Source organism: Monodelphis domestica, chromosome 5 (genome assembly GCF_027887165.1).
Source record: "Monodelphis domestica isolate mMonDom1 chromosome 5, mMonDom1.pri, whole genome shotgun sequence".
Taxonomy (NCBI): domain Eukaryota; kingdom Metazoa; phylum Chordata; class Mammalia; order Didelphimorphia; family Didelphidae; genus Monodelphis; species Monodelphis domestica.
This window is the reverse complement of record NC_077231.1, coordinates 206749558-206774693: the sequence shown is the minus strand read 5'-3', so window position 1 is coordinate 206774693 and position 25136 is coordinate 206749558. Positions and strand designations below refer to the sequence as shown.

The 25136-nt window shown below is 36.8% G+C and overlaps 1 protein-coding gene across 1 annotated transcript in view; it reads right to left on the bottom strand.

Moving 5' to 3' along the window:
* Positions 1-25136, bottom strand: part of EXOC4 (exocyst complex component 4) — a 940142-nt gene that overhangs the window by 271438 nt on the left and 643568 nt on the right. The window contains exon 11 of the mRNA XM_001367316.5: positions 17694-17913. Coding sequence (XP_001367353.2) covers positions 17694-17913 — 220 coding nt within the window. The remainder of the gene's footprint in view (positions 1-17693; positions 17914-25136) is intronic.

Genomic DNA, 25136 nt, shown 5'->3' with positions numbered 1-25136 from the left:
AAGGAGCAAAAGGACAAGGATATCAAATGGACTGGGAATGAACAATTTCTTTATGAGATGATAAGAAAGGAACTTAAAATAGACATCCTTTGAGTTCCCCAAGATGCTTTCAAGGTTTATAACTTATCCCTCTCAGGAAGAGGACAGCTTCACCATGTAAGAAAAAGATAGATTCCTCGTGAAGGTGAAGGCAATGGACCACTAAAGTGCAATGATACTAACACAGAAATGGGGAACTTAGTGAGTTGGATGGACCATTCATCCTGTCATTTAATCTAATCTCTATCCTATGTATAGGATGCGACTCTTGCCATCATTTCAAGTAAATTACCTTTTGCATAGGTCAATTTGTTTTGTTTTTAAGATTAAGACTAATGAGTAGGGAAGAAACATGGAAGTGAGAATGGGTATCCTATACTTGCCTGCATAGAATTTTTCAAGTCTGAGATTAAACTGGGGATATGTAGAGTGAAGAAGGGAAGATGCAGAGGAGTACAATAGTTCCATTCAGTATGTGAAGGGTTGCTGGGAAATACATAGCTGGTAATCATAATTCTGAATGTGAATGGAATGAACTCACCCATAAAACACAAGTGAATAGCAGAGTGGATTAGAATCCCAAACCCTACCATATACTGTCTAGAAGAAACACACATGAGGAAAGTAGAATAGGGTACAAGTAAGAGGATGGAGCCAAATCTATTGGGCAACAACTGATAAAAAGAAGACAGGGGACTCAATCATGATATCTGAAAAAGCCAAAGTAAAAATAGATCTAGTCAAAAGAGATAAGGAAGGTAATTACATTCTGAAAAAAGGCAGTATAGACAATGAGGAAACATCAGTACTCAACATGTATCCATGAAATGGCATAGCATCCAAATTTCTAAAGGAGAAACTTAGTGGAGCTCAAGGATGAAATAGATAGAAAAACTATACTACTGGGAGACCTGAACATTCTCCAATCAGAACTAGATAAATCAAACCAAAAAAATAAATAAGAAAGAGGTAAGAGAAGTGAATTAAATCTTAGAAAAATTAGAGTTAGTAGATAAGTGGAGAAAAATAAATAGGGACAAAAAGGAATAAATCTTCCTTTCAGCAGCACATGGTACATTCACAAAGATTGACCATGTACTGGGGCATAAAAACATTGCAAACAAGTGCAAAACAGCAGAAATAATAAATGCAACCTTCTCAGATCACAATGCAATGAAAATAATAATTAGTAAGGGTACATGGAGAGGCAAATCAAAGCTTAATTGGAAATTAAACAATATGATTCTCCCAAATTGGTTAAAGAACAAATCATAGAAACAATTAACAATTTCATTGAAGAAAATGACAGTGATGAGACATGCTTTCAAAATCTATGGGATACAGCCACAGCAGTATTCAGGGGGAAATTTGTATCCTTGAGTTCATATATTAACGAATTAGGGAGGGCAGAGATCAATGAATTGGGCATGCAAATTAAAAAACTAGAAAGTGAACAAATTAAAAATTCTCAGATGAAGACTACATTAGAGATACTAAAAATCAGAGGAGAAATTAATAAAATTGAAAGTCAAAGAACTATTGATTTAATAAATAAGACTAGAAGCTGGAACTTTGAAAAAACAAATAAGATAAAGTACTGGTCAATCTAATTAAAGAAAGGGAAGAAGAAAACCAAATTGACAGTATCCAAAATGAAAAGGGAAGTCTCACCTCCAATGAAGAGGAAATTAAGTCAATCATTAAAAATTTTATGCCCAAAATAATGGGTATATATGGCAATCTAGGTGATATGGATGAATATTTACAAAAACATAAATTGCCTAAACTAACAGAGGAAGAAATAGACTACCTAAACAACCCCATATCAGAAAAAGAAATTGAACAAGTCATCAAAGAACTCCCTTAGAAAAAATCCCCAGTACCAGATGGATTCACAAATTAATTCTATCAAACATTTAAAGAACAATTAATCCCAATATTATACAAACTATTTGACAGAATAAGCAAAGGAGGAGTTCTACCAAACTCCTTTTATGACACAAACATGGTACTGATTCCAAAGCCAGGAAGGTCAAAAACAGAGAAAGAAAACTACAGACCATTCTCCTTAATGAATACAGATGCAAAAATCTTAAATAGTATGAATCTTAAAATTTATCAGACTTGTGAATGTTAAAAATTCTCAGACTCTACCTTAGAACATTTGGTTAAGACCATTCCCCATTTTAAACAATGAAGGTACTTGATCAGGAATGTGAGAACTCTAACATTACTCCACCCGTACTTAAGCATACTTTAGGGGAAGATAAAGTTGTGAACTCCGTACTGAACAATGAAAAAATACTTAACCCATACTTATAGTGAGGCAAAAGCCCTTAAGCTAGGTCTATTTTTAGATCTAATACAAAAGGGTGCTAAGTACCTATGAAGGTCAAATTAATCACTAAAAGGTCAGGCAACTTGCAAACTTGCAAGGGGCAAAGAGGTGTGAACTTACTCAGAAGTTTTAATCTACCCAGAGAATTTGAGAACTAAAGAAGATGTGAATTAAGAATGGTCAGTCCTGTGAAAATGTCTATTGTGATTGGTAGATGTGGGAATTTAGGGGAGGTGACATAGGAGAAAATTCTCTTTAAAAGGAGGTCAGAAAGGCCTCTGGAGCAGTTCAGCTTGCCAAAGCTGAATTGGAGGGCTCAGTGGCTGAACTTAGTGGAGCTCAGAAGCTGAATTGGAGGGTCTCTCTGAACACTAGAGTCTTGCTTGGAAGGATCTTGTGGTGAGTGATTAAAGACTAACTGATCTCTCTCTTAAGGCTCAGGCCTAGGCCATATTGACTAAGGCCCTTTCATACTTATTCCTCTCTGTAAAAAATAGACTCGAATACAGGACTACAATCCCCATGAGCCTTTGCTCCACTTCCCCAGAATGCCTTGTAATCTCACCTGGGCCGAGATCAAGAAGATATTTAAGCAAAGGCTTTTGAAGTCTTGGGGCTTTTTTGGACTTCCGTTTGGAGCAGAGGCGTCTCTTCCATGATGTGAGGTTATTTTGCCTAGGCCTCTGGCCTAGGCACATGTTTCTTACTTGTATATTTTTAATCTTTAACCTTTAATAAACCTCTAAAAAATATAATACTCCTCGCAGAGAGAAACTAATTTCTACCTGCCTCAGTCTCCCCCTCTCCCCTAAATTTTAATCTTTACAGTTTTTGGCGACCACTAGATTGGATGAGAACTTCTCAAAAAATGTTTTTAGCCTAGAGAATTTTTTTAAAGCCACGATTCTCCAAGATACTCTTTAGAAAACCATCTTGATCGGCTCCTGTTTCTGCTCCTGGCCTCTCACCTGGTGCCCGAGCTGCGCTCCGGCTCCCGGCCCGACCCACCCCGGCGGTCTGTCTCTCACCCATCTGGCCTCCGACCCAGACAGCTCATCACCCCAGCCCCAGACCCACAAGCGCGACCCGGACGGCTCATCACCCAGATCCTCGGAGCAGATTGCTGAGGACTCATTGCGACCAGCTGGTAACAGTACTGGCCACGTGGGGGGAGGGGAGAGACCAGAGGGAAAGGAGACCGGGCAATTTTCCCTTAGGCTAAGCCTCCACGTGGCTGGGGGTATTGGCCACAGGGGGATCAGAGAGGGGAAAGACAGAAAAGACTAAGAGATCAGAAACAGACTTTTCAAACAGAAACCTAAAAAGCAATGGGCTGTTTAAAAGGATTTTTGACTCTTCTGGCAATTTCATTGATTTTACCTGCCCGTCTGGGAGCAGACTCAGCCCAAAGATTCAACTTTAACTTTGGGGAGGAAAATGGGTGGCCCAGCGAACTGGAAGCCAGGCCCAGAGACCGGAGGTCTCTAGTTAAAATCTGGCCTCCGATGCTTCCCAGCTATGGGGCCCTGGACGGATCCCTTGAACCCCATAGCCTAGCCTTTACTACTCTACCTTCGGACAATAGACATTTAAATGGATAATTAAAAACAAACAAACAAGAAAAAACAACCCAAGGAACTTTGAAGAGACTAAAGGCTCTAAGGCATTTCAGACTCCAATGGTTTATAAAAAAAAATCTCTGTATTCTATTGCATTGTTTTGTTTAAGGTTTAACTTTGTGATTTTAAGTTCATATATTACTGGATTGAATATTATTCTGTGAACTGAAGGTTGATTGAATTTATTTTGAATGTACTGAGTTTTGAAATTCTGTTGTTTTTCCCCTATGACTGTGTTGAAAAAATTATTGTGAATAAGCCCATATATGAAAAAACAGCTTTTTTCTATTTTGCTGAGGATAGATGGACTTCAGAACTGGTTATAATTGTATTAACAACCTTTGGAATTTTAATGTGCTAAATACCTCAAATGATTTGATTTTAAGGGTTTTTTAAATATGATTTTGGAATTTTTTTTTAACAGTCTGGTTATTTTTGCCTGCCCCTACCACGAGGTAAGGCCCATTCTAGTAGCTGAAGTGAAATGTATTTTATAACCCCTAACCTTCCCACATGTGAATGGAAGTTGGGCAGTTAATTTCAGGGCATTTGTACCCTTGGGAAAAGCCTCCAAGAACAAGGAGCACCCCTTTATTTATGCTCTTCAGCTCACTATTTTACTTCTACCAGGATGATATATAGATTTCTTGATTATGTTCTAAACCCAAGATGAGTTTTACTTTGTTTTAAAATATGTTTAAATACCAAGGTTGAAGGATTGCTCTGTTTGTAAAAATTGTGACAAATGTCCATCAATTCATAGGTTTTAAAAATGTCACACAGCAACTTATGTGAAATATGAAAGTGTGTTTGGTTGCTATTGTAATTAATTGGGCTATTGAGAATTTTGGGGATTTTGATCAATCACCCACAACACGGGGGAATGTAAAAAATATCATTATTTAAATTGCAAAGTTTAAATTCCTTTTGAGAAGAATTTTAGGTGAAGAAGATGCTACCTCTCTGAATCCAGAACTGAACTGTTGGAGAAGCCACCATGAAGAAGCCTCCAGACCACAAGTTGCACAAAATTGAACTTTGGGTGTGGTTGATTGAACATTTATTTGTATGTATACTTTTATGCCAAAGGGGACTGCCCCCTAACGGCTTTTTGTCAATGTGTTCAGAAATTATTGGTTTTATTCTTTTTTCTCTTATCCTCACACTATTGTAATCTTTTAAGTTTATTATGTTTTTATGATCCTTTTGGGGAAAAATTAATTTTTCCACAAATGATCACACGGGGGGATGTAAAAAATAGACTCGAATACAGGACTACAATCCCCATGAGCCTTTGCTCCACTTCCCCAGAATGCCTTGTAATCTCACCTGGGCCGAGATCGAGAAGATATTTAAGCAAAGGCTTTTGAAGTCTTGGGGCTTTTTTGGACTTCCGTTTGGAGCAGAGGCGTCTCTTCCATGATGTGAGGTTATTTTGCCTAGGCCTCTGGCCTAGGCACATGTTTCTTACTTGTATATTTTTAATCTTTAACCTTTAATAAACCTCTAAAAAATATAATACTCCTCGCAGAGAGAAACTAATTTCTACCTGCCTCAGTCTCCCCCTCTCCCCTAAATTTTAATCTTTACATCTCTTATTCTCTCTCCCTTTCCTTAATTCTTCAGTTGTATTAATTAAAATCTCTATAAAACCCAGTTGACTTGGGTATATTTAATATTTGGGAATTTTCCCATGGCGACCACTTTATTTTTGATTTAACTCAAGACACTATCTTGAAACCATATTTTCACGGTCACAGTTTATGCCAACCACTCTTTTATCTGTAACAATAGGATACCAGGAAAAAGACTCCAGCAAGTGATCATGAGTGTTATTCACTATAACCAGGCAGGATTAATACCAGGAATGCAAGGATGGTTCAATATTAGGAAAACCATCCACATAATTGACCATATAAACAAGCAAACTGACAAAAATCACATGATTATCTCAATAGATACAGAAAAAGCCTTAGACAAAATACAACACCAATTCCTATTGAAAACACTAGAAAGTATATAAATAGAAGAGTCTTTCCTAAAAATAAGAAACAGTATATATCTAAAACCATCAGCAAACATCATCTTCAATGGAGATAAACTAGAAGTCTTCCCAATAAGATCAGGAGTGAAACAAGGATGCCCATTAATCACCTCTATTATTTAACATTGTACTAGAAACACTAGCAGTAGCAATTAGAGAAGAAAAAAAAATTGAAGGTATTAAAATTGGCAATGAGGAGACCAAGCTATCACTCTTTGCAGATAATATGATGGTCTACTTAAAGAATCCTAGAGAATCAACCAAAAAGCTAGTTGAAATAATCAACAACTTTAGCAAAGTTGGAGGATACAAAATAAACCCGCATAAGTCATCAGCAAGAGCTAGAAAAAATTACAAAATGTAAAATAAATAATCTTGATTACATTAAAGTAAAAAGGTTTTATATAGACAAAACCAATGCAACCAAAATTATAAGGGAAGCAACAAATTGGGGAAGAATCTTCATAACAAAAACCTCTGACAGAAGTTTAATTACTCAAATTTATAAAGAGCTAAATCAATTGTAAAAAAAAATCAAGTCATTCTCCAATTGATAAATGGGCAAGGGACATGAATAGGCAATTTTCAATTAAAAGAAATCAAAACTATTAATAAGCACATGAAAAAGTGTTCTAAATCTCTTATAATCAGAGAGATACAAATCAAGACAACTCTGAGGTAATCATCTCACACCTAGCAGATTGGCTAACATGACAGCAAAGGAAAGCAATGAATGCTGGAGGGGATGTGGCAAAGTCAGGACATTAATGCATTGCTGGTAGAGTTGTGAATTGATCTAACCATTCTGGAGGGCAATTTGGAACTATGCCCAAAAGGTGCTAAAAGACTGTCTGCCTTTTGATCCAGCCAAAGCACTGTTGTGTTTGTACCTCAAATAGATAATGAGGAAAGAGATTTGAACAAGAATATTCATAGCTGTACTCTTTGTGGTGAGAAAAAATTAGAAAATGAGGGGATGCCCTTCAATTGGGGAATGGCTGAACAAATTGTGGTATATGTTGGTGATGGAATACTGTTGTGCTAAAAGGAATAATAAACTGGAGGAATTCTATGGAGACTGGAACAACCTCCAGGAAGTGTGATGTAGAGTGAAAGAAGTAAGCAGAAGAAAGGAGCAGAACCAGGAGAACATTGTACACAGAAACTGATACTCTGTGGTGCAATGCAGTGATCCTGAATGACCTGGAGGGATCTATGAGATAAAACACTATCCACATTCAGAGGAAAAACTGTGGGAGTAGAAACACAGAAGAAAAACAATTGCTTGATTACATGGGTCAAGGGGATATGGCTGGGGAGATAAACCCTAAATGTACATCCTAGTGTAAACACCAACAACATGGAAATAGGTCCTGATCAAGGACACATGAAATACCCAGTAGAATTGTGAATCAGCTACGGGAAGGGTGGGGGGAAGCAAGGGAGGAAAGGAATATGATTCTTGTAATCAAGGAATAATATCCTAAATTGACTTAATTAATTAATTAGCTAATTAATTAATTTAAAAAAGAACAGCCCATATGTTCTCTTGTTAGCAATGTTATGTTTGGAATTTCTTTTGGGTATGGTTTAGACTGATGGGTACTGAGGTACCCATCCCACTCTCAATTCTGATTCCCCAAGTTCCATACACATGGAGAAATCTTTTTGTTTTTTACTATTACAATTAATAAAAGAATACAGGACTACTTTTGTTGCATTTGAAGTGTCAGTTTGAATGCACACAATAGATGGGCTCCTGAAAAGTTATACTAGAACCCAATGTTATCTTGAATGCAATAGGAATCTAGCTTTTGAGAAGAAATCCACAAAAGGCTTGTATGATCTGATGTAGAGTGAAAGAAGTAAGCAGAATCAAGAGAGCAATTTACTTCTACATTCTTTCTTGGTAATAAGAATCAATAGTTTAATAAATCTCTCTATGTAGCTTACCCCTGGCCCCAAATCCACACTCACACTCACATATATACATATAACACACATAAACACACATAAATGATATAGTATAGTAGTAGTCTCTCGGTAACCGAGGATGACGATTGTCTTTGTGAGCTTTCATCTGTGATGTAGAATGGGTGTGCACAAAAACACTTGTGCGTGAAGGAGATTTAAGTGGAAAAGTCGATGCACAGACATTCCCACTCTCTCAGCGTTGTAAGCCTGGGTCCATTGGCTCAAAAAGTCATTGCATAATGATATATTCACATACTTATGTGTATATATTATGTACATATGTGTACATACAGCTCTAATATTTTCCCTGTTTCAATCCTATATCACAAATTGTCTACTGTACTTCTTATTTAAAACTATATGTCTTATTTATTTACATAATTATTACCTATTAATATTATATGCATATATAGTAATATTAACTATTTAATAGTTATAAATACTTATAGAAGTATTTATTGACTTATTTAAAACTATAAAATTGTAAAAACAGAACTCATTATATTTCTTCATAACATCCTCCTCCTATCTAAAATCCCTTCTAGTTAACTGTTGCCATAGCTTGCCTGTTTCATTATTGTCCTGAGACTTTTACAAACATATCCTCTTTATGTATTTTTTTCATAAAAAAATAACTAAAAAATTCAATTGACTAGGCCTCATCTCAACTTAATGATTTTCTTTATGGCTTTCAGCACATCCTAAATGGAACTAATGTGTTGAAGCTTAGATCTACTAAAGTACCAGAGAGAGGAAGAGTAACAACTGGTCACCATTCAAATTGTACTCATTTCAGTCATTCTTTCTTATGAACATAATTTGATTTGATGAAAACAATATGTTATTTCTGCTGGCCATATTTCCTTGGGAAAGTTGCAAGTGGTCCCTGGCAGTTTCTTAATTTGGGGTATGTGATAATAGGCCTAAGGAACAGCATAATTTTCTCCAGAGAGTAACTCCAATGCCAAGAGCTGTGTAGCCTGAATACTCCTTCTTAAGACTTCAATCAGATCATCAGAAAATGTTCCAGAACTCTGTTAGAGCTCTCTGGGATTGTCTTGTAAGTCTGAAGAAGTGGGGTATGCCTAGGGTACACTGTAACAAGACCAACACTTCCAAGGAACTTTCTAACACAGGAAGTCCCAATCCATATATCAGCTTTCAGGCAGCTGATCTTGCTTTCTACCCTCACTGTTACCTCACATCCTTAGGCTCAACTCAACAAATTCAAATCCATACAAAGTTACCAAGGCCTTGTTTTATATATATAGCACTGTGGAAGGTATAAGTGTCAACTTCAAAGAGCTTTAAATGGAGCGGTAGAGGGCAGATGAGAATTTTAAACAAATTACTACTAAAATGATGGAAATGATTTTGAGCTGTTGGAAGTTGGGCAGGGTGAGAGGTAGGAGAGATTATCTCAAGCTGAAGGATGCTTAGGTGTGGGAATATTTAAGTTTTAAAAGATGGGTAGAATTTGGAAAGGTGAGAATGGAGGAGAAGTCATTCTAAGTAGAGGGAAAGGAATGAGCCAAGGCATAGTTCTGGGAAGACGCTGAATATGGTTAGGGAACAAAAGAGTTCTCCTTGGCTAGAATGCAGGGCTTATGAAGGAGACTCATGGTGGTGGGGACATGTTTGGAATGATAAATTAAGGCCCAAATGTGAAGGGCCTGGAATATCTGGCTGATGAGTTGGCACTGAATCCTATAGGCAAGAAGGAGCCTGAAGGACACTGAACGACTGAACTAGAAATTGGGAGATGGGCAGAGTAGCAATATACTTAGTGCTTCATAGGAGAGCAGAGATCAATCATACCTCATGACTCTCCCATCACCCTGGTCCCCCAAAGACTCACTCTCTTTCTCTGTCTCTGTCTCTTTCTCTTTCTCTCTGACTTAAGCAGAGGAAATGAAGGGCTAAGAAGCTAAATTATGTCTCTCAGGTCAATAATAAACAAGTCAAATGATGATCAACAGACCTTACTCCTTTGATACCCTCCAGCAGTGATGAACTAAGTATTCGTTAGTTGGACGTGAAGGCACATCCACTTAGATCCATTTTTAACACTAGTTCTCTAGTCTCAAATGCAAGAGATGAGAGAACTTTTCTCACTAAAGTAAAAGAAGGGACTTTGATATTTTCCCTTCTATTCCAATCTGTATGTTTCAGCCTTGGATCTGGGTAAGACCACTGGCCAGAGCCATGGCAATGATGCAGAAAACAAAGGGAAAGAAGTATAAGTGCTAATTTCTTTAACTTTTAATACTAGCAGAAGTCAGAAGTCCACCAGCTTTGAAGCTTCATTTTTAAGTCCTGAAGTTCTTGGTGTGAGTCTTAAACCAAGATCACAGCAAGATAAAAACTGCTTTTCACTTCTGAAGAAAGGTCAGGGAGATGCTCAAAAATTTATGTTAGATCAAAAGCTTTCCTCCTACCCTTCAGTCCAACCATTTGTGTTGGGAAGAAGGGGAGACAAATGATTTAAGAGCTTAGTTGCTAAAAAAAATGACACTTTTCTCTCAAGGCTACACATACGCATCTGCCTCTGAGTTATTAAGAATTCCCCTTTACAAGGTGAAGGGGTCATTATTAAATAGACTTGAGTCTCAATTTGAAGACCTGCCACCCTAGCTGGTATACAATGTCTGAGCTGTATATATATATATATATATATATATATATATATATATATATATATATATATATATATATATGTGATATACAGAAGTGGAAACTTTCCTTAAGCAATGGTACATCTATGCAACAGCATTAAGCCTACACATGAGGGAGAGTCTTTCCACTGGAGGAACTGAAGCAGGGAATGCCCAGCATCTCTTATGGTCTTAAGCAATGAGCAGGCCTCCATGGAAAGGCTTCTACATCTCCCTACACTGTAATGTAGGGGATGGAATTCAAGAGGGATAAGGATAAATAGTGCTGAGGCAAGTTCCAAAGAACCTGTAGGTAAAAGTTATAGCTCCATATAAGGAGACGTTTTAAAAAATTTATCATTCAATCGTTTCCATTTTGTCCAACTCTTCATGACCCAATTTAGTATTTTCTTGAAGTCTAAGATACTAGAGTATATTGCCATTTCCTTTTCCAGCTCATTTTGCAGATGAGGAAGCTAAGACAAACAGGGTGAAATGACTCATCCAGGGCAACCCAGTTAGGAAGTATCTGAGGCCAGAATTTAATTCAGGAAGATGAGTTTTCCTGATTTCAAGTTTGGCTCTCCACCTAGCTGAGTTCTGCAAACATAGACTGACTTTTTAAGTAGGTAGTTTCTTGTTACTAGAAATATCAAATCCAAGGTTGGATAAAAGAACTACTGTAGAGATGACTTGATTCTGGTTTGTTCAGTATTTTATGTAGTGGCTTGGAAGGCATGTTAAACAAATGTTCAGATTACACAACATTGGGAAGAAGAGCTAACAGACTGGATAAGAGTTAGGATCCAAAGAAAACTCAAAAAGTGAATATTGGGCCAAATCTAATAGATTAAATTAGTAGACTGGAATGAAGAGTTAGATTTAATGAGATTTTAATTTTATAGTTATATAATCGATTCAGTAACGCATCATAGAGTGAGACACTATGATTTTAAGTTCGACATTTGAGTTCAAATAATAAGTACAAGAAAGGACATAATAGTTCTTAACAAAAGACATCTAAGGGTTTTAATGGACTTAAAACCAGTCAACAGTATGATTTATTTGTCAACAAATTACCCTACTTTAGATAAAGGAGGCAGTGTTCTCCATCTGGACAACATCCCCCATGTCTAGACTAAATCTCCACAGAGTCTAGAAGGAGTCAAAGTCAGCTTTGTTAGTCCATACTGGAGCAGACTGAGTTCATCTGAAGGGTGAGTACAAGTTCATGTAAGCTGTTAGATCTGTTAGATCTGTTAGAACATTCCAGGAAAAATATGAAAATTGACAGCCCTGAGGCTCTACTCATCATTCCCATAACTCCCCTGCCTGGCTACTACTTCCTTATACTGTCATGTCTGGCTATTCAAATGTGATTTTCTTGAGGTAAGGGACTTTTATTGCTTTGGTATCTGTATTTTTAGTGCCTAAAACAGAATAGGTATTTAAAAAATGCTTTCCCCCATCTATTTCATAATATTCCCACAGATTGACAGTACTCCTGTTGTCCCTGCTGTATTCCATCCTAACTAGGGCAGATTTGGGTTATTGTCTTCTGTTCAGAGTGCCACAATTAGTAAAGAAAAAGCAATACAATTTAGAAAGAAGGTGAAGGAAAGGGAGAAGACCAGTTGATCATCTTGAGGCATGCTGGAAGAACTGGAGATTTTTGGCCAGGAGAATGAAAACATTGTAGAAGGGGATGATAACTATCTTCAATTATATGAATGGTGATCATTTGAAACAGGGGTCCTCAAACTATGGCCCTTGGGCCACATGTGGCCCCCCTAAGGCCATGTATCTGGTCCCCACTGCACTTCCAGAAGGGGCACCTCTTTTATTGGTGGTCAGTGAGAGGAGCACTGTATGTGGTGGTGCCGCAAAGCGCTGCGTTGCTCGCGTACAGTACTACTTCTGGTGATATCCTTTGCATGGCGCCTTGTTCTGAGAGTAACTGAATGAGAATGAGGCGCCGCGCAAAGGATTATGTGGCTACACAATGGAAGACTTCAGCATGGTGAGCGGAGAACTGGGGGAGCGGATTCCGCACTATGTATGCTGCTGCCTGGTGTAGTGGTGGTGGTGATGGGTCTGTGCAAGGTGTGACAGGCCCATCACAGCCAAGCTGCAGCCTCCGCTATCCCAGACAGCGGCATACAGATTTGTTCATAGTTTTTTTTATAGTCTGGCCCTCCAACGGTCTGAGGGACAGTGAACTGGCCCCCTGTGTAAAAAGTTTGGGGACCCCTGATTTGAAAGATGGCTTAGATCTATTTTGCTTAGCCCCAGAAGAACTAGGAAAAATGTGTAGAAAATACAGAGAGGCATATTTTAGCACAATATAGGGGAAAACTTCCTTAAAATTCAGAACATTCATAAGAAGTACATTATGAGGTAGTAGGTTTGCTCTGGCCGTTTTTAAGCAAAGTCTGAATAATCACTAACTGGTGATAATATAAAGGAGATTCTTATGCAAGGGTTAGACTAGATGGCCTTTGAGGTCTTTTTCAGTTCTATAATACTGTGATTCAGTGACAGCAGCCTCACTTCCTAGACATGTGCCCATATGGTGCTAGGCAGTTTTTACTTCCTGTTATTTGAAATTCCCAGTGTTGGGCATGGTGCTTTGTACACAGCTGGTCTTTAATATTTGTTTAATTGAACTTAATTGATGCTACATGACAGAATGTGCTGCCATGGGGGAAGCTAGGGCTACATATTTTATGGTTGTTATGACTAAATATGGTCATCTTGATAGAAAAAATAGATTTTAGGGCTTAAAAAAATCTTAATACTTTAATACTTAACATTCCCCTCTCTGTTTCCTCCTCCCCCAATACTTCTGCTTGGACATTTGAGGCAAAATACATGTAGTCAATTATTTGTTTTTCTTACAGATTAGGTACTTATAAAAACCTAGGAATAATCATATCAAAAGGTCACATAAACACATTTAAGAAACACAGAATCTTGACCATCAATAAGTGCTTCAGGAAATGATTTACATTCATTACTAAACAAGAATTCTCAAAATGGGCAAAAAAATCCAGTAACATCCAGTTTGCTTTTTTGGCCTCACAACACTATGAGAATATTAAACAAATTTATTGATATGGTTTAACCAATTTACATACCCATAAAAAGGAACTTGGTGAGAGGGCAGCTAAATAGCCAAATAACACAGCAGCTTTTTTAGCTTCCAGAAACAAATTTGTGAGGTTAATAACTGGAATGGCCTTGGATTCAAGGTTTACACAGTCACATATTGCCATATAATTATCTAAACCTGACAAGGTCACCCAAATGGAGAGGTCAACTTGCAGCTCTTATGCACTCTCAAAACAGAATAATTCATTTAAAGGACAAGAAGAAGATAGTGAGAAATGGCCCTGACAGTCTTAGGAGTGACTTGATATACACACTCACTAGACCTATTTCAGTTGGCTGGCCTTCAAAGGTAGAAGCAGAGCTGCCTTTTGGAATCCAAGACTGCTTGAATGCAGACTCAGGCATGCACTGGATTCAAGCACATGGGCTTGAATGCTGGTTCTGCTCCTTACAGACTGTCAGATCACTGACTCGGCGCTTTACGTCTATGAAAGGGGGCGGGGGTGGCCACTTCTTACAAAGGTTTTAATATTCAACTCTAACCTCCCTGACTCGTGGTGTTGGGGAGACCCTGAGCTGCAGCAGGGGCGTCTGGCCTCAGGCTTGTGTCTGCTGTCTGAGGCCAGCTCTGCGAAAGGCCACGGAGGCCCTTCTCAGACTGAGCACTTGATGGGAAGTATATCTTAAGGTTATTAGGAGGGTTGCAATCTGAGTCTATAGGAGTGCCCAGACTAATCAATTAGAGATCCTGGAAGTGTTTAGACATTAAAACAATGATGGTCGTAGTTGTATTTCTACACTCCAGGTGACGTCCATGAATAGCTCAGGATTTCCCTTTTTTTCTTTTAAACCCAGGGCTTCAGAATCAATCTGGTTAACTACTTTGATGCAATAAACATAAATAGGGCTACATGCAGAGAGAGGCTTAAAGGGTTTTTTTTATGATGTAGGAGAAAATATGAACTAATATTGTTTGTATTATTTAACTTGTCTCCTCAAATTTTGAAAAATAATTTTCCCTTGACACTATGTCAGTTCAGCCATTATACATTTAACTCAGCGTCCCTCTAAACTACGACTCTGCCCCTTTGCCCTCCACACTGAGTATATCCCAAGGAGAAATGAATCAGAATTAGAATCAATGTGGGTGTTAATACTGCTGTATTAGACAGTCTAAGTGTGTACCCCACACAAGTCTATAATGCTTTCCAAGTCCCCAGGGACCCAAAAATATAAAACTCACTTCTCCAATAATAAAGAAAAGAGGAGCTCTTTTCCTAGATATAGAAAAACTAACAATCTTGTGTCCCACAAGACTCATATTTAAAAATATTACTGCAATGAAATCTATTAGATATAGAGATAATAAGAACAAAGCAGGGTTAATAAGGTCAAAGAATGAAGGAAAACCACAGTGAGATGCACCGTAAAAGAAGTAGTTATCATTAAAATGAGGATGGTATCACAATGCAGGAAGGATTAAAAATCTCTTGTTTAGGACACTAGAGAAGGACAAAAGGTAGCCCAAGATACTGGGAAACATCCTAGATAAGGTATGAGCTGGGAGGTTCCTGTTCTAGTCCTGGCTTTGCTGCTTATTACCTAAAGCTCCCTAAGCCTGTTTCCTCACTTGTAAAACGAGGGGGCTAGACTAGAACTCTGAAGACCCTAGAAGCTCTGATACTGGAGAATTCCATGACAAACAAAGCACTTCAAATTCTTACATAACCTGCCAGCACCTAGGCATAAATAGGTTATTGTGTCCAACAGAGTCAATGCATACCCAGCATTTAAAACACTCATTGTCTCTTAATTTTTAGGAGAAAGGAACCACCATTTTGCTAAGCCAAGAGGCCTATGATGAGTATCTTTAGGCCATTTTCTGAGGTCACATCTCCATAGGAAAAATGAAATTTTAATCTCTAAACAAACCAATCTTCTAAATAAAACAATTTCATTTCACTTAAAAAAAAATCCAGTTAACATCTGAGTTCAAATGCGTTCTGAGACAGTGCATCCCTGAGTTGGTTTGGATTAAATCCTGTTTGATAGGTGGGGCTCAACCAGAGGAATTACTGGTATTCTCTTAAAACAATAAGAAAAACTAATGCTTATATAGCATAGTGAAGGTTACACAGCCCTTTCCTATGAATAGCTCTGTGAAACATGTAGCGCAATTATAGTTATCTTCATTTTACATAGGAGACAGCTGAGGTTAGAGCAGTTTAAAAATTTTGCCCAAGGAATAGTACTCCCATACTTCAAAACTATATTTTAAAACATCAGTCATGAATATCATCCAGTATTGGTTAAAGAATAGAGTTTGACAATTAAACAGACATGGGAGATTCATAAATAATAGAACTCAATAACAGTATTTTGACAAAACAGAAAACAAAAATCACCTAGGATAAAAACTGCTGGGAAAACCTGGAAGATTGCCTAACAGAAATTAGGATTAGACCAACTCCTTATTCTATGTTCCATAAAACATTCAAAATAGATGTATAAACTTAATAATAAAGATTATACTATAAAAATTTAGACATTGATCACAAACTGCAAGTAGGAGACATATCCTTAGCCAAACAAGAGATAGAGGCAAAAAGATAACAAAATGATTTTGATTAATGGGGAACTAAAATAACCTGTACAGTCAAAATTAACACATCCAGGATAAGTAAGGAATGGTTGAATAAGGAAAAAAAAATCTTTTTATCAGATTACTTTGATAAGGATTTGTTATTGAAGATATGTAAATAATCAAATAAACCAATAAATCCTCCCCTTCTCCTCCCTTCTTTGTGATTGCTGAAGGCAATTTTCCTATCTGCTCAGGCTCACAATCTAGAAGTCATCCTGGATCCTGCTGCCAAGGAGTGTTGATTTCTCTTTGCCATGTCCTGCACATGCCCCCCCTTCTCTCTCTTTACAATGACACCCCTATAGTGTAGGCCCTCACCACCTTAGGCCTGGACTACCACAAGAGTCTGCTGGTGAGCAGAGCCTGCCTCAGTCCTGTCTCCATTCAGCCTCTAAAATGATTTTCCTAAGGCACAGGGATGACTATGTCACCCTACCCCAATCCCTACTTCAAAAAACTCCTATAGCTCCCTATTACCTCCAGGATCAAATACAAAATGATCTGTTTGGCATTTGAAGACCTTCATAGCCTAAATAAAATCTTCCTAACTTTCCAGTCTTCTTGCACCTTAATCTCTGCAGCCTTAAATCCAGGGACAAGACACTATCTCTTCCCTCTGGGCATTTTCTCTGGCTGTGCTCCCCCAAGGACCTCCATCCTTGTTCCCCTTGTTCACCTCTGTCCATTGGCTTCCCTGGCTTCCTTTATGTCCCAAATAAAACTCCATCTTCTACAGGAAGTTTTTCCTAACCCTTTTAAATTCTAGTGCCTTTCCTCTCCCAATCAATTCAGGTTTATCTTGTATATAGGTTGTTTGTGTATGTTTGTTTGTCAGTTGCTACCCCCTTGGGAGCTCCTGGAGGGCAGGGAGGGTCTTTTCCTTTTCTTTTATCTCGAATGAGCTTAGCATCATTATAAGTATTAATAAAAGTTTTGACAGAGTGACTAGCCCAGTGCTTAGCCATTGCTATGCACCAAAGGTAGGCCTAGAACCTGGGTTTTCTTGGCTCCCAGGGCAGTCTTCTATCCAGTACACCACAAGCTTGTCATGAGGCAGAGAAGTCAGAGCAGCAGATGTGTAGGAGATGAAGGAGAAGTGGGGAAGTCGCACTACTCTTCCTTTTCAGTTCATGAAACATTCTATGACTCTTCAAAATCAAATTAGTATCTGAACTAGGAAACAACCCCCGGGGGTTTGACTGTTCCGAACCTTTGTGTGATTTAGGCTTGAAAATCATTGGGTTAAAAGCAAAAATGTGCCAAGCCCTACCTGGAGGAGAGGCCGCTGTACTCCCAGGACTTTCATGGTGTCCGCGTTGGCCAGGATCTTTAAAGGGTCAGACGTTTTGGTGACACCTTCAATCTCTTTGTTGATTTCAGTCAGGACTTGGTTGAGAAATATATTTTTGATATACATAGTGAGAAACTCTCGAAGAGGACACTGTTTGGCTGGGCCCAGTCCCAGGGCATGCTCGATCTCTTGAATAAACCTAGAAGAACAGAGCAGAGAAACCATATATAATAAACTCATTGAATAAAGGATTCAATTATAAAAATACTTCACGATTCTTTCAAAGTATCACCAGACTTGGGGCACTTCCAAAGAACAAACAGGGAAATATCCAGAATGCCAATTTTCTAGAGCAGGCTTCAGGGAGATTATCTTCCATTTGCATGTTATTTCTGGTGTTATTTCCTTTAGAGTATGATGTGCTAAAGATCAGGAACAATTTCTTTTGCCTTCCTATCTCCATTGTACCTCAAGTGACACATATTAAGCACTTAGTAGAGGTTTATTGACTTATAACTTAACTGACTATAGCCATCGCCATCACTGGATTTTTTTTTTTAATTTAGAAAAATGCTGAAGGTGGCCAGACAGACTTAATCATTAATTCCTGTGGTAGAACAACCAAGACTGTCACAGTGGAAGTGAATCATGACAAGAAAGTGGGAATGACCAAAAATAAAAACCTCTCAACTTATTTTATTAATAGCAACAAGAATCCAGAAGAAGGTAGATTAGGAGACTGATTCAATTGTAAGATGGCAAAAAATACTAAAAGGACTCTTGAACAAGTTGAGCAAAGAACTGGAGAATAGCCAGATGGTTAGGAGGAAAAGCAGTTTTTATAGGTATCTATATTGGCAAATCATTGCTGGTTAGAGGACAATGTTGAGATTATTAATTCCTTTTGAGTTAATAATCCTCATTTTCCAGTACAGCTAACCTCTCTAGAATTAGTCTATCTGTAAATAAATCCCTTGGCCTTGTGAAGTTTCTTCTACTTATCTCACTTGTGAAAATAAATTACCTTGATGAATTTGATGATGACAGAATACACTAAAGTTTCTTTTTCAAAAAGGCAAGTGTGGTTATGGGTATCAAGCATCAGGATCAGAATTAATCAATTTATTCTTTTTAAAACAATGCTTGGAAAAAGTGTCCTTTGAATAGATATTTTTTGAATATTCAGTGCTTCTGACAGTTTAAAATCTTATACAACATTTATTAGAGAGATTTAAAAAAAAATCACTAGTCACATGCCCTTAAACAAATCAGTAAAATGCTCTTAATTATTTTTTTCTTCCTAATTTATTGCTTGCCTTTAGTGTCTCTACAATATAAAACTTCATTGAGTAGCGCTGATGGAGTGCCTCCTGTCAACTTTAGCTGAGTGATTTCTTTCAAACATGAACTATTTATTCCCTAAAGCATATACAATGTTGACTTCATCAGTCTAAAATGACATATCCAGGTTGATGCTGTTGTCACTAACTCGAGGGAACCCATTTAACATAAGTTTCCAAATTTGCTCTCAGAACTAGAAGGAACCTCAATGTACAAAGGAATGAAAAAAAGAAATAATATTCTACAAAGAAATTGACTTACCAGCTCCTTTCTAACCCTAGTCAATAACAGTGAGAAACTTTGTTAAATTGTAAAATTGTCTTTCTCTGAGCAGTGCAATGTTTGCTTATATAGGAAGCAATCAATGCCTTGCAGGAGTCTGAGTAGAATGGCGTTTTTTGGCATTTCCATTAAGGTAGAAGTAGAGTCAAGATGAAGCACTGACCCATAATTTTTTCAACCTTTTTTAGTCTCATTTTGCAAGATTATGGAATATTAGGTTTGGAAGGGTATTGAGAGGTCATCAACACATCCTTGACCAAGAGACCTATCTGCAGTTTACTGACAAATGGTCATTCAACCTTTTTTCTTGAACTTCTCCAGTGAGGAGATTCTCCAACTTGCTACCTCTGAGTAAGAGAGGTTCAGAGGACCTTAGAACAAGGAAGTCCTCGGATCTCCTTTGAAGGACAGATTTTCTGATCTATTTAGAAATAATCTTCTAATTTCTCTGAGAGATCTAAGCTTGTCATTTTCTAAAAACAATTTTTTTAAAAAAAAAGAGCCCAAATGCCTCTCTATATAAAACCCAACAAACCAATTTAATATACATATAACTAAAAAAATCAGCTAATTTTGGAAATATGAAACAGATGATCTAATTCCCTATTTCTGAGGAACTGTTTAAATTCTGTACAAGTATTTGTGAAAAGCCTCTCATCTGTGATGCAGATAAAGGAACCCAAGTCCTTAAAAAGGTGCCAGAGCATCAAATTGGCCAATTTAAAAAAATTTGGTTAAATATTTCCCAATTACATATAAAATAATTCTTAATATTTTAAAAAGTTTCAGTTTCTAATTCTCTTCCATTATCCTACCCCACCCCTCTCCTTGAGAAGACAGTCAATTTCATATCAATTATACACATGAAGTCCTGTAAAACATTTCTATGTTTGCATGTTACTAAAGAAAATAAGAATAAAATAAGAAAAACTTAAAAATAATTTAAAAAAAGATATGCTTCAATCTACATTCATATTTCATCAGTTCTTCCTCTAGAGGCAGATAACATTTCTCATAATGAGTGCTTGGGAATTGCATTGGATCAATGTCTTGATGAGAGAAGCCAAGTCTTTCACAATTAATCATCCTTGCAACATCATTGTTACTGTGTACAATGTTCTCCTGAGCCTGCCCATTTTACTTTGCAAAAGTTCATATAAGTTGTCTCAGGTGTTTCTGAAATCATCCTGCTGGTCATTTCTAACAGCATAAGTTTTCCATCACAATCATATATCACACTCTGTTCATCTACTTCCCAATTGATGGAAATTCCATCAATTTCCTATTATTTGCCACATCAAAAAGAGACTATTAATATTGTTTTACATCTAGGTTCTTTTCCTTTTTAAAAAATCTCTTTGAAAGGTAGATGTAATATTGGGATTATTGCTGGGTCAAAGAATATGCACAGATGTATAGTCCTTTAGGCATAGTTCCAAATTAATGGCTAAATTAGTTCACGACTCTACCAATAGTGTGCTAGTATCTCAATTGTTCCACATCCTCTATACCATTTGTCATTCTCCTTTTCTGTTATGTTAGCCAATCTGATAGTTGTGAGGTGGTACCTCAGAATTGTTTTAAAATAAATTTTGTTAATCAGCAGTGATTTGGATAATTTTCTTTGTATGTGACTATTGGTAACTTTGATTTCTTCTTGTGAGAATTGCCTGTTCATATCCTCTGACCATTTATGAATTGAGAAATGGTTCCTATTTTTGTAAATTTGGTTCAATTTCCTATAGATTTAAAAAATGGGGCCTTTATCAGAGAATCTTGCTGTAAATTTCCCCAAATTTCCTGTTTTCCTTTTAATTTTAGCTACATTTCTTTTGTTTTTATAAAAACTTTTTCATTTCACATAATCAAAATGATCTTTTTTATTTCCCATGACCATATTTCTTAATATGTTAACATCTTAAACATATCTTGCAATCACATATGTTTTACTTATTTTATATCACTGTCATGTGCCAACAATCTTCACTTCTAACAAGTAAGCCTTAGGCAAAACTTGAATTATATTTGAAAATATGTACTTGAATCATTCTGGGGCCCTAGTTTATGGCAGAATTTTCTTTAGGGAGGAAGCAAATGGCCTCCATTTGGCTTGGAAGCAGGCAATGTCTGGGAAAGGCCTGTGAATGATACAGGGCAGGAGGTGAGAGATGGTCTGGGGTAGATTCTGGCCAAGTCATATACTTTCTGCTCAAGCCTGCTTAAGCCACTTCCCTTCAGGTTTTAGCTTCACCTGTAAAATGAGAAGGCTGAAAACTACATCACTGGGGCCACAGAAATGGAGGCCACTAATCTATATATGAGGATCCCTGGAGATAATTTATTGTCTTAGTTTTAAAATGTAATATTATCTATGTTTTATTGTATTGTAAACTTTTTTTGTTAAGTATTTCCCAATTACATTTACTCTAGTCCCATGGCACTTGGGATTGTTGTGAGTTGCATGTTTAACACCTCTGAACTATATATGACTTTAAAGCTATAAATATCTGATCCTTGATTGCCTTATACATTTTTGCATCTGACACAGCATTGAGCTCAGAAAGAACTCAAATAAATTTTCATTGAATGAATGGATGAGTTTGGGGAGGAATTAGAAATCAGCAAAAATTCTTGTGTTTCAAGAATGTTCCTAATCAGCTAAATGAAAGTTGAGAAGATAGGATAAATCAATCCCTAAACAATTTCTTTGCTGAGAAACAGTCAGAATCATCATGGAGAAAGAACTTAATCTCAGGGTGGCCCAGGAATTCTAAGGCTATGTAATGGCAAAGTTGTTGATCTATATTAGTGGAGGAAACACTCAGGAAATCATGACTTTAAAAACAAAAATCTCATCTAGATCATCAGATCAAGATCAAATGAGATAATAAATGTAGGATGTATGCCATAGTGCCTGGTACATAGTAAATGTTAACTACTATTATCATTATCAGTCCTATTTCAATTCAGCAATAACTTATTGAGTGCCAGTTTGGGACACAATCCTTTGCTAGGTACTTTGGCAAGGAAGGGTACTCTAGAAAGATATATGAGGTATGGCCAATTTAGTCAAGGAATTTACAAGATAAGTTATATATATATATATATATATATATATATATATACACACACACACACACACATATATATATATATATATGTATGTATGTATATACTCAAAAACTCTGTGTTGAACAAGGTTAGAGAGAGTTAGAAAAAAAACCCCAAATAATTATTTTGAGAGTTACTTTCTTTGCAATTTTATATTAAAACTTAAATTGTTTTTTTGAGCATATGGGTCAGAAATATTCTCTTAGATAATCACCAAAGGTGGGAGGAACTCTAGAAACCTTCACATATGGATACCTGAATTTTAGGGTTTGGATTTGAGACACAGAATAAACCTTTTTTTGGGAGGGGGATGGGATATGGACAATACAGGAGTTTATTTTGCTTGATTATGTATATATTTGTTACAAGGTCAAGGTACCACTGTTGCAGAATCAAGACTAAATTAGAGAATACATTTGCTTTTCTTTTCTTTCTTCTTCAATAGGAAGAAAGAGAAAATAAATGCTTGCAAATTGAAAAAAAATTAAAAATAAAAGTTAACATGTGAATATATACCTATGTATTCTCCCTCTGAAAATGAACGCACATACACTCTCTTTCTCTTTCTCTCTCCCTAATAATTTCCACTACTTCTATCTTGATTTGATTTCCATCCCTTTTCAGAGAGTGCCACTAGGGAAATTCTAAACTAATTAAAATTTCACTCAAGCTGCATGGGCTTCTGATTTGCAAAGTCCCTTGTTTAGCTGAGGCTCATCATCACAAATTCCATTTCACTGTAAAGCTCCATTTCTTCCATTTCTTCTCAGACAGGTCTAAGAGTACTGACTAGCTAGAAACATCCTGGAGCACAGTGGGCTGACACTGTATTAGAGGATTTGTAGTAAAGGAACAGTTTTTATTCATCAGAAGGAAGCTGTTAATATTAAATAACCATTTCTTTGCCTAGACACTAAACTTGAAATTCTATGGTCAACTACTCAAGCTAACAATATACACATATAGTCTTTATTCACAGTAGAGGTAAATAGGGAAACATGGGCATGCTTATGAATAAGGCAGGCTACTTTAGAGGAGCATGCACCATCTCTGCAGGCCCCATATCACATTTCAGGAGCTCTTTTCACATTTATACAATGTCATAAACTGAAGGAAAGAAAAAAAGGTTGTATGGAAAATGTCTTAACAAGAAGATCCATTAGGCAGTGAAAGAGAATCCCAAGGGAGGTGGTCAAGGTACCCCTGTTGCAGAGAGTCAAGACTAGATTAGAGAATACATTAGTGAAAATGATATATTGAAGGGTCCTACAAAATACAGAGAGGTCACAATGGATGACCCAGACATTTCTCCAGGCTCTTAAACCTAGAAAATAAAATACAATTGTACCATAACAGGGAAAAGAAATAAATAGTGCAGAAAACAGAAGAGTGTTTTTTAGTTATGCTCCTTGCTGGGTTATAATATCACAACCTATATTCAAATAAAAATATAAAACAAAGTAAGGAAATATAAAAAATCAGGAGTAGTATTTTTTTTAAATAAGCCAACATGCTGTATCAAAGTAGAGGACTAATGCTTTGAAAACCAAAATTGTGATTTGGGTCTTATGAATTTTTCAACCTCATTTTTGTAGTGTGGTGTTATGTTAAAAGAGAAAAAGGAAAATGACAGAGGTAAATTATATGTGGAATAAATTAGAAAAATTTTATTGAGAATCACAGAATTAAAGAATTTAGAGCTGTTAGGAAGCACCTCAACTCCTTCCCCTGGGAGAGGAGAAAATTCCAAAGAGACTGAATGCCACAGAAATTTAAAAAATGATGGAATCAGATTTATTTGAACCCAGGTCCCCTGATTTTTTTCAATCCAACAGTCTAAAAAAAAAAAAGTCTAAACAATGACTTCTGCTTAACTGGATTTCTTATCTGGAAAATGAAAGACTGGCTTATATAATTTCAATGGTCTTGTGTAGATTCTGAAGCTCTATGAGCCTATGACTAAGAAATCAACATTTTAGGCAATATTCAGAATTTTCCTAAAACTTATAAACCAGGGAAAAGAGAAGTTAATACCAATACTAATATGAATACCAGAACTTCAATAATATATAAATGACTTTTCCACAGTTCATTTAAATCAATCAACAACCTCTTAAAGAACAAAGATATACATTTCCCTCAATACACTGCACTTGAAATCCTTAGTGTATTTGATCCCACTCAAGTCTGCCCCACATGGTCATACTGAAAATAAACATCTACACCCTGAATTCATCTAGGCCTTTCACAAGGAGCTACAGAAGATCTTTTTAGCCCCTTTTCATTTCTTTGAAATAAAAATCTAAGGAAAAACATATCAAAGACCCTCAGATACACATCCTATGTAGAAAAAGTTGTCGGCACACACGTAGTGTTTTGGAGATCTCAACCTTGGAGGTTCCCATACCCCCAAATAGAATATTTTACAAAGCATAACATACTGGCAAACAACTATGACAAAGGAATAGGAACCTCAGAAGAATTGATTGGCTATGTATTCAATTTACTTAGATTATCTGACTAGGAAAGGATCATTTAGAAATGATTTACAAGGAGTTCATTCAGAAACGGCAGCAACAGCCATATTTAAGACCATAAATCAGTGGAACATGAAAACCAAAGAAAAATCCATAAAGGTTAATGCACTTTGGGGCATATTCACCTCTTAATTCATGGAGCAAGTCATGT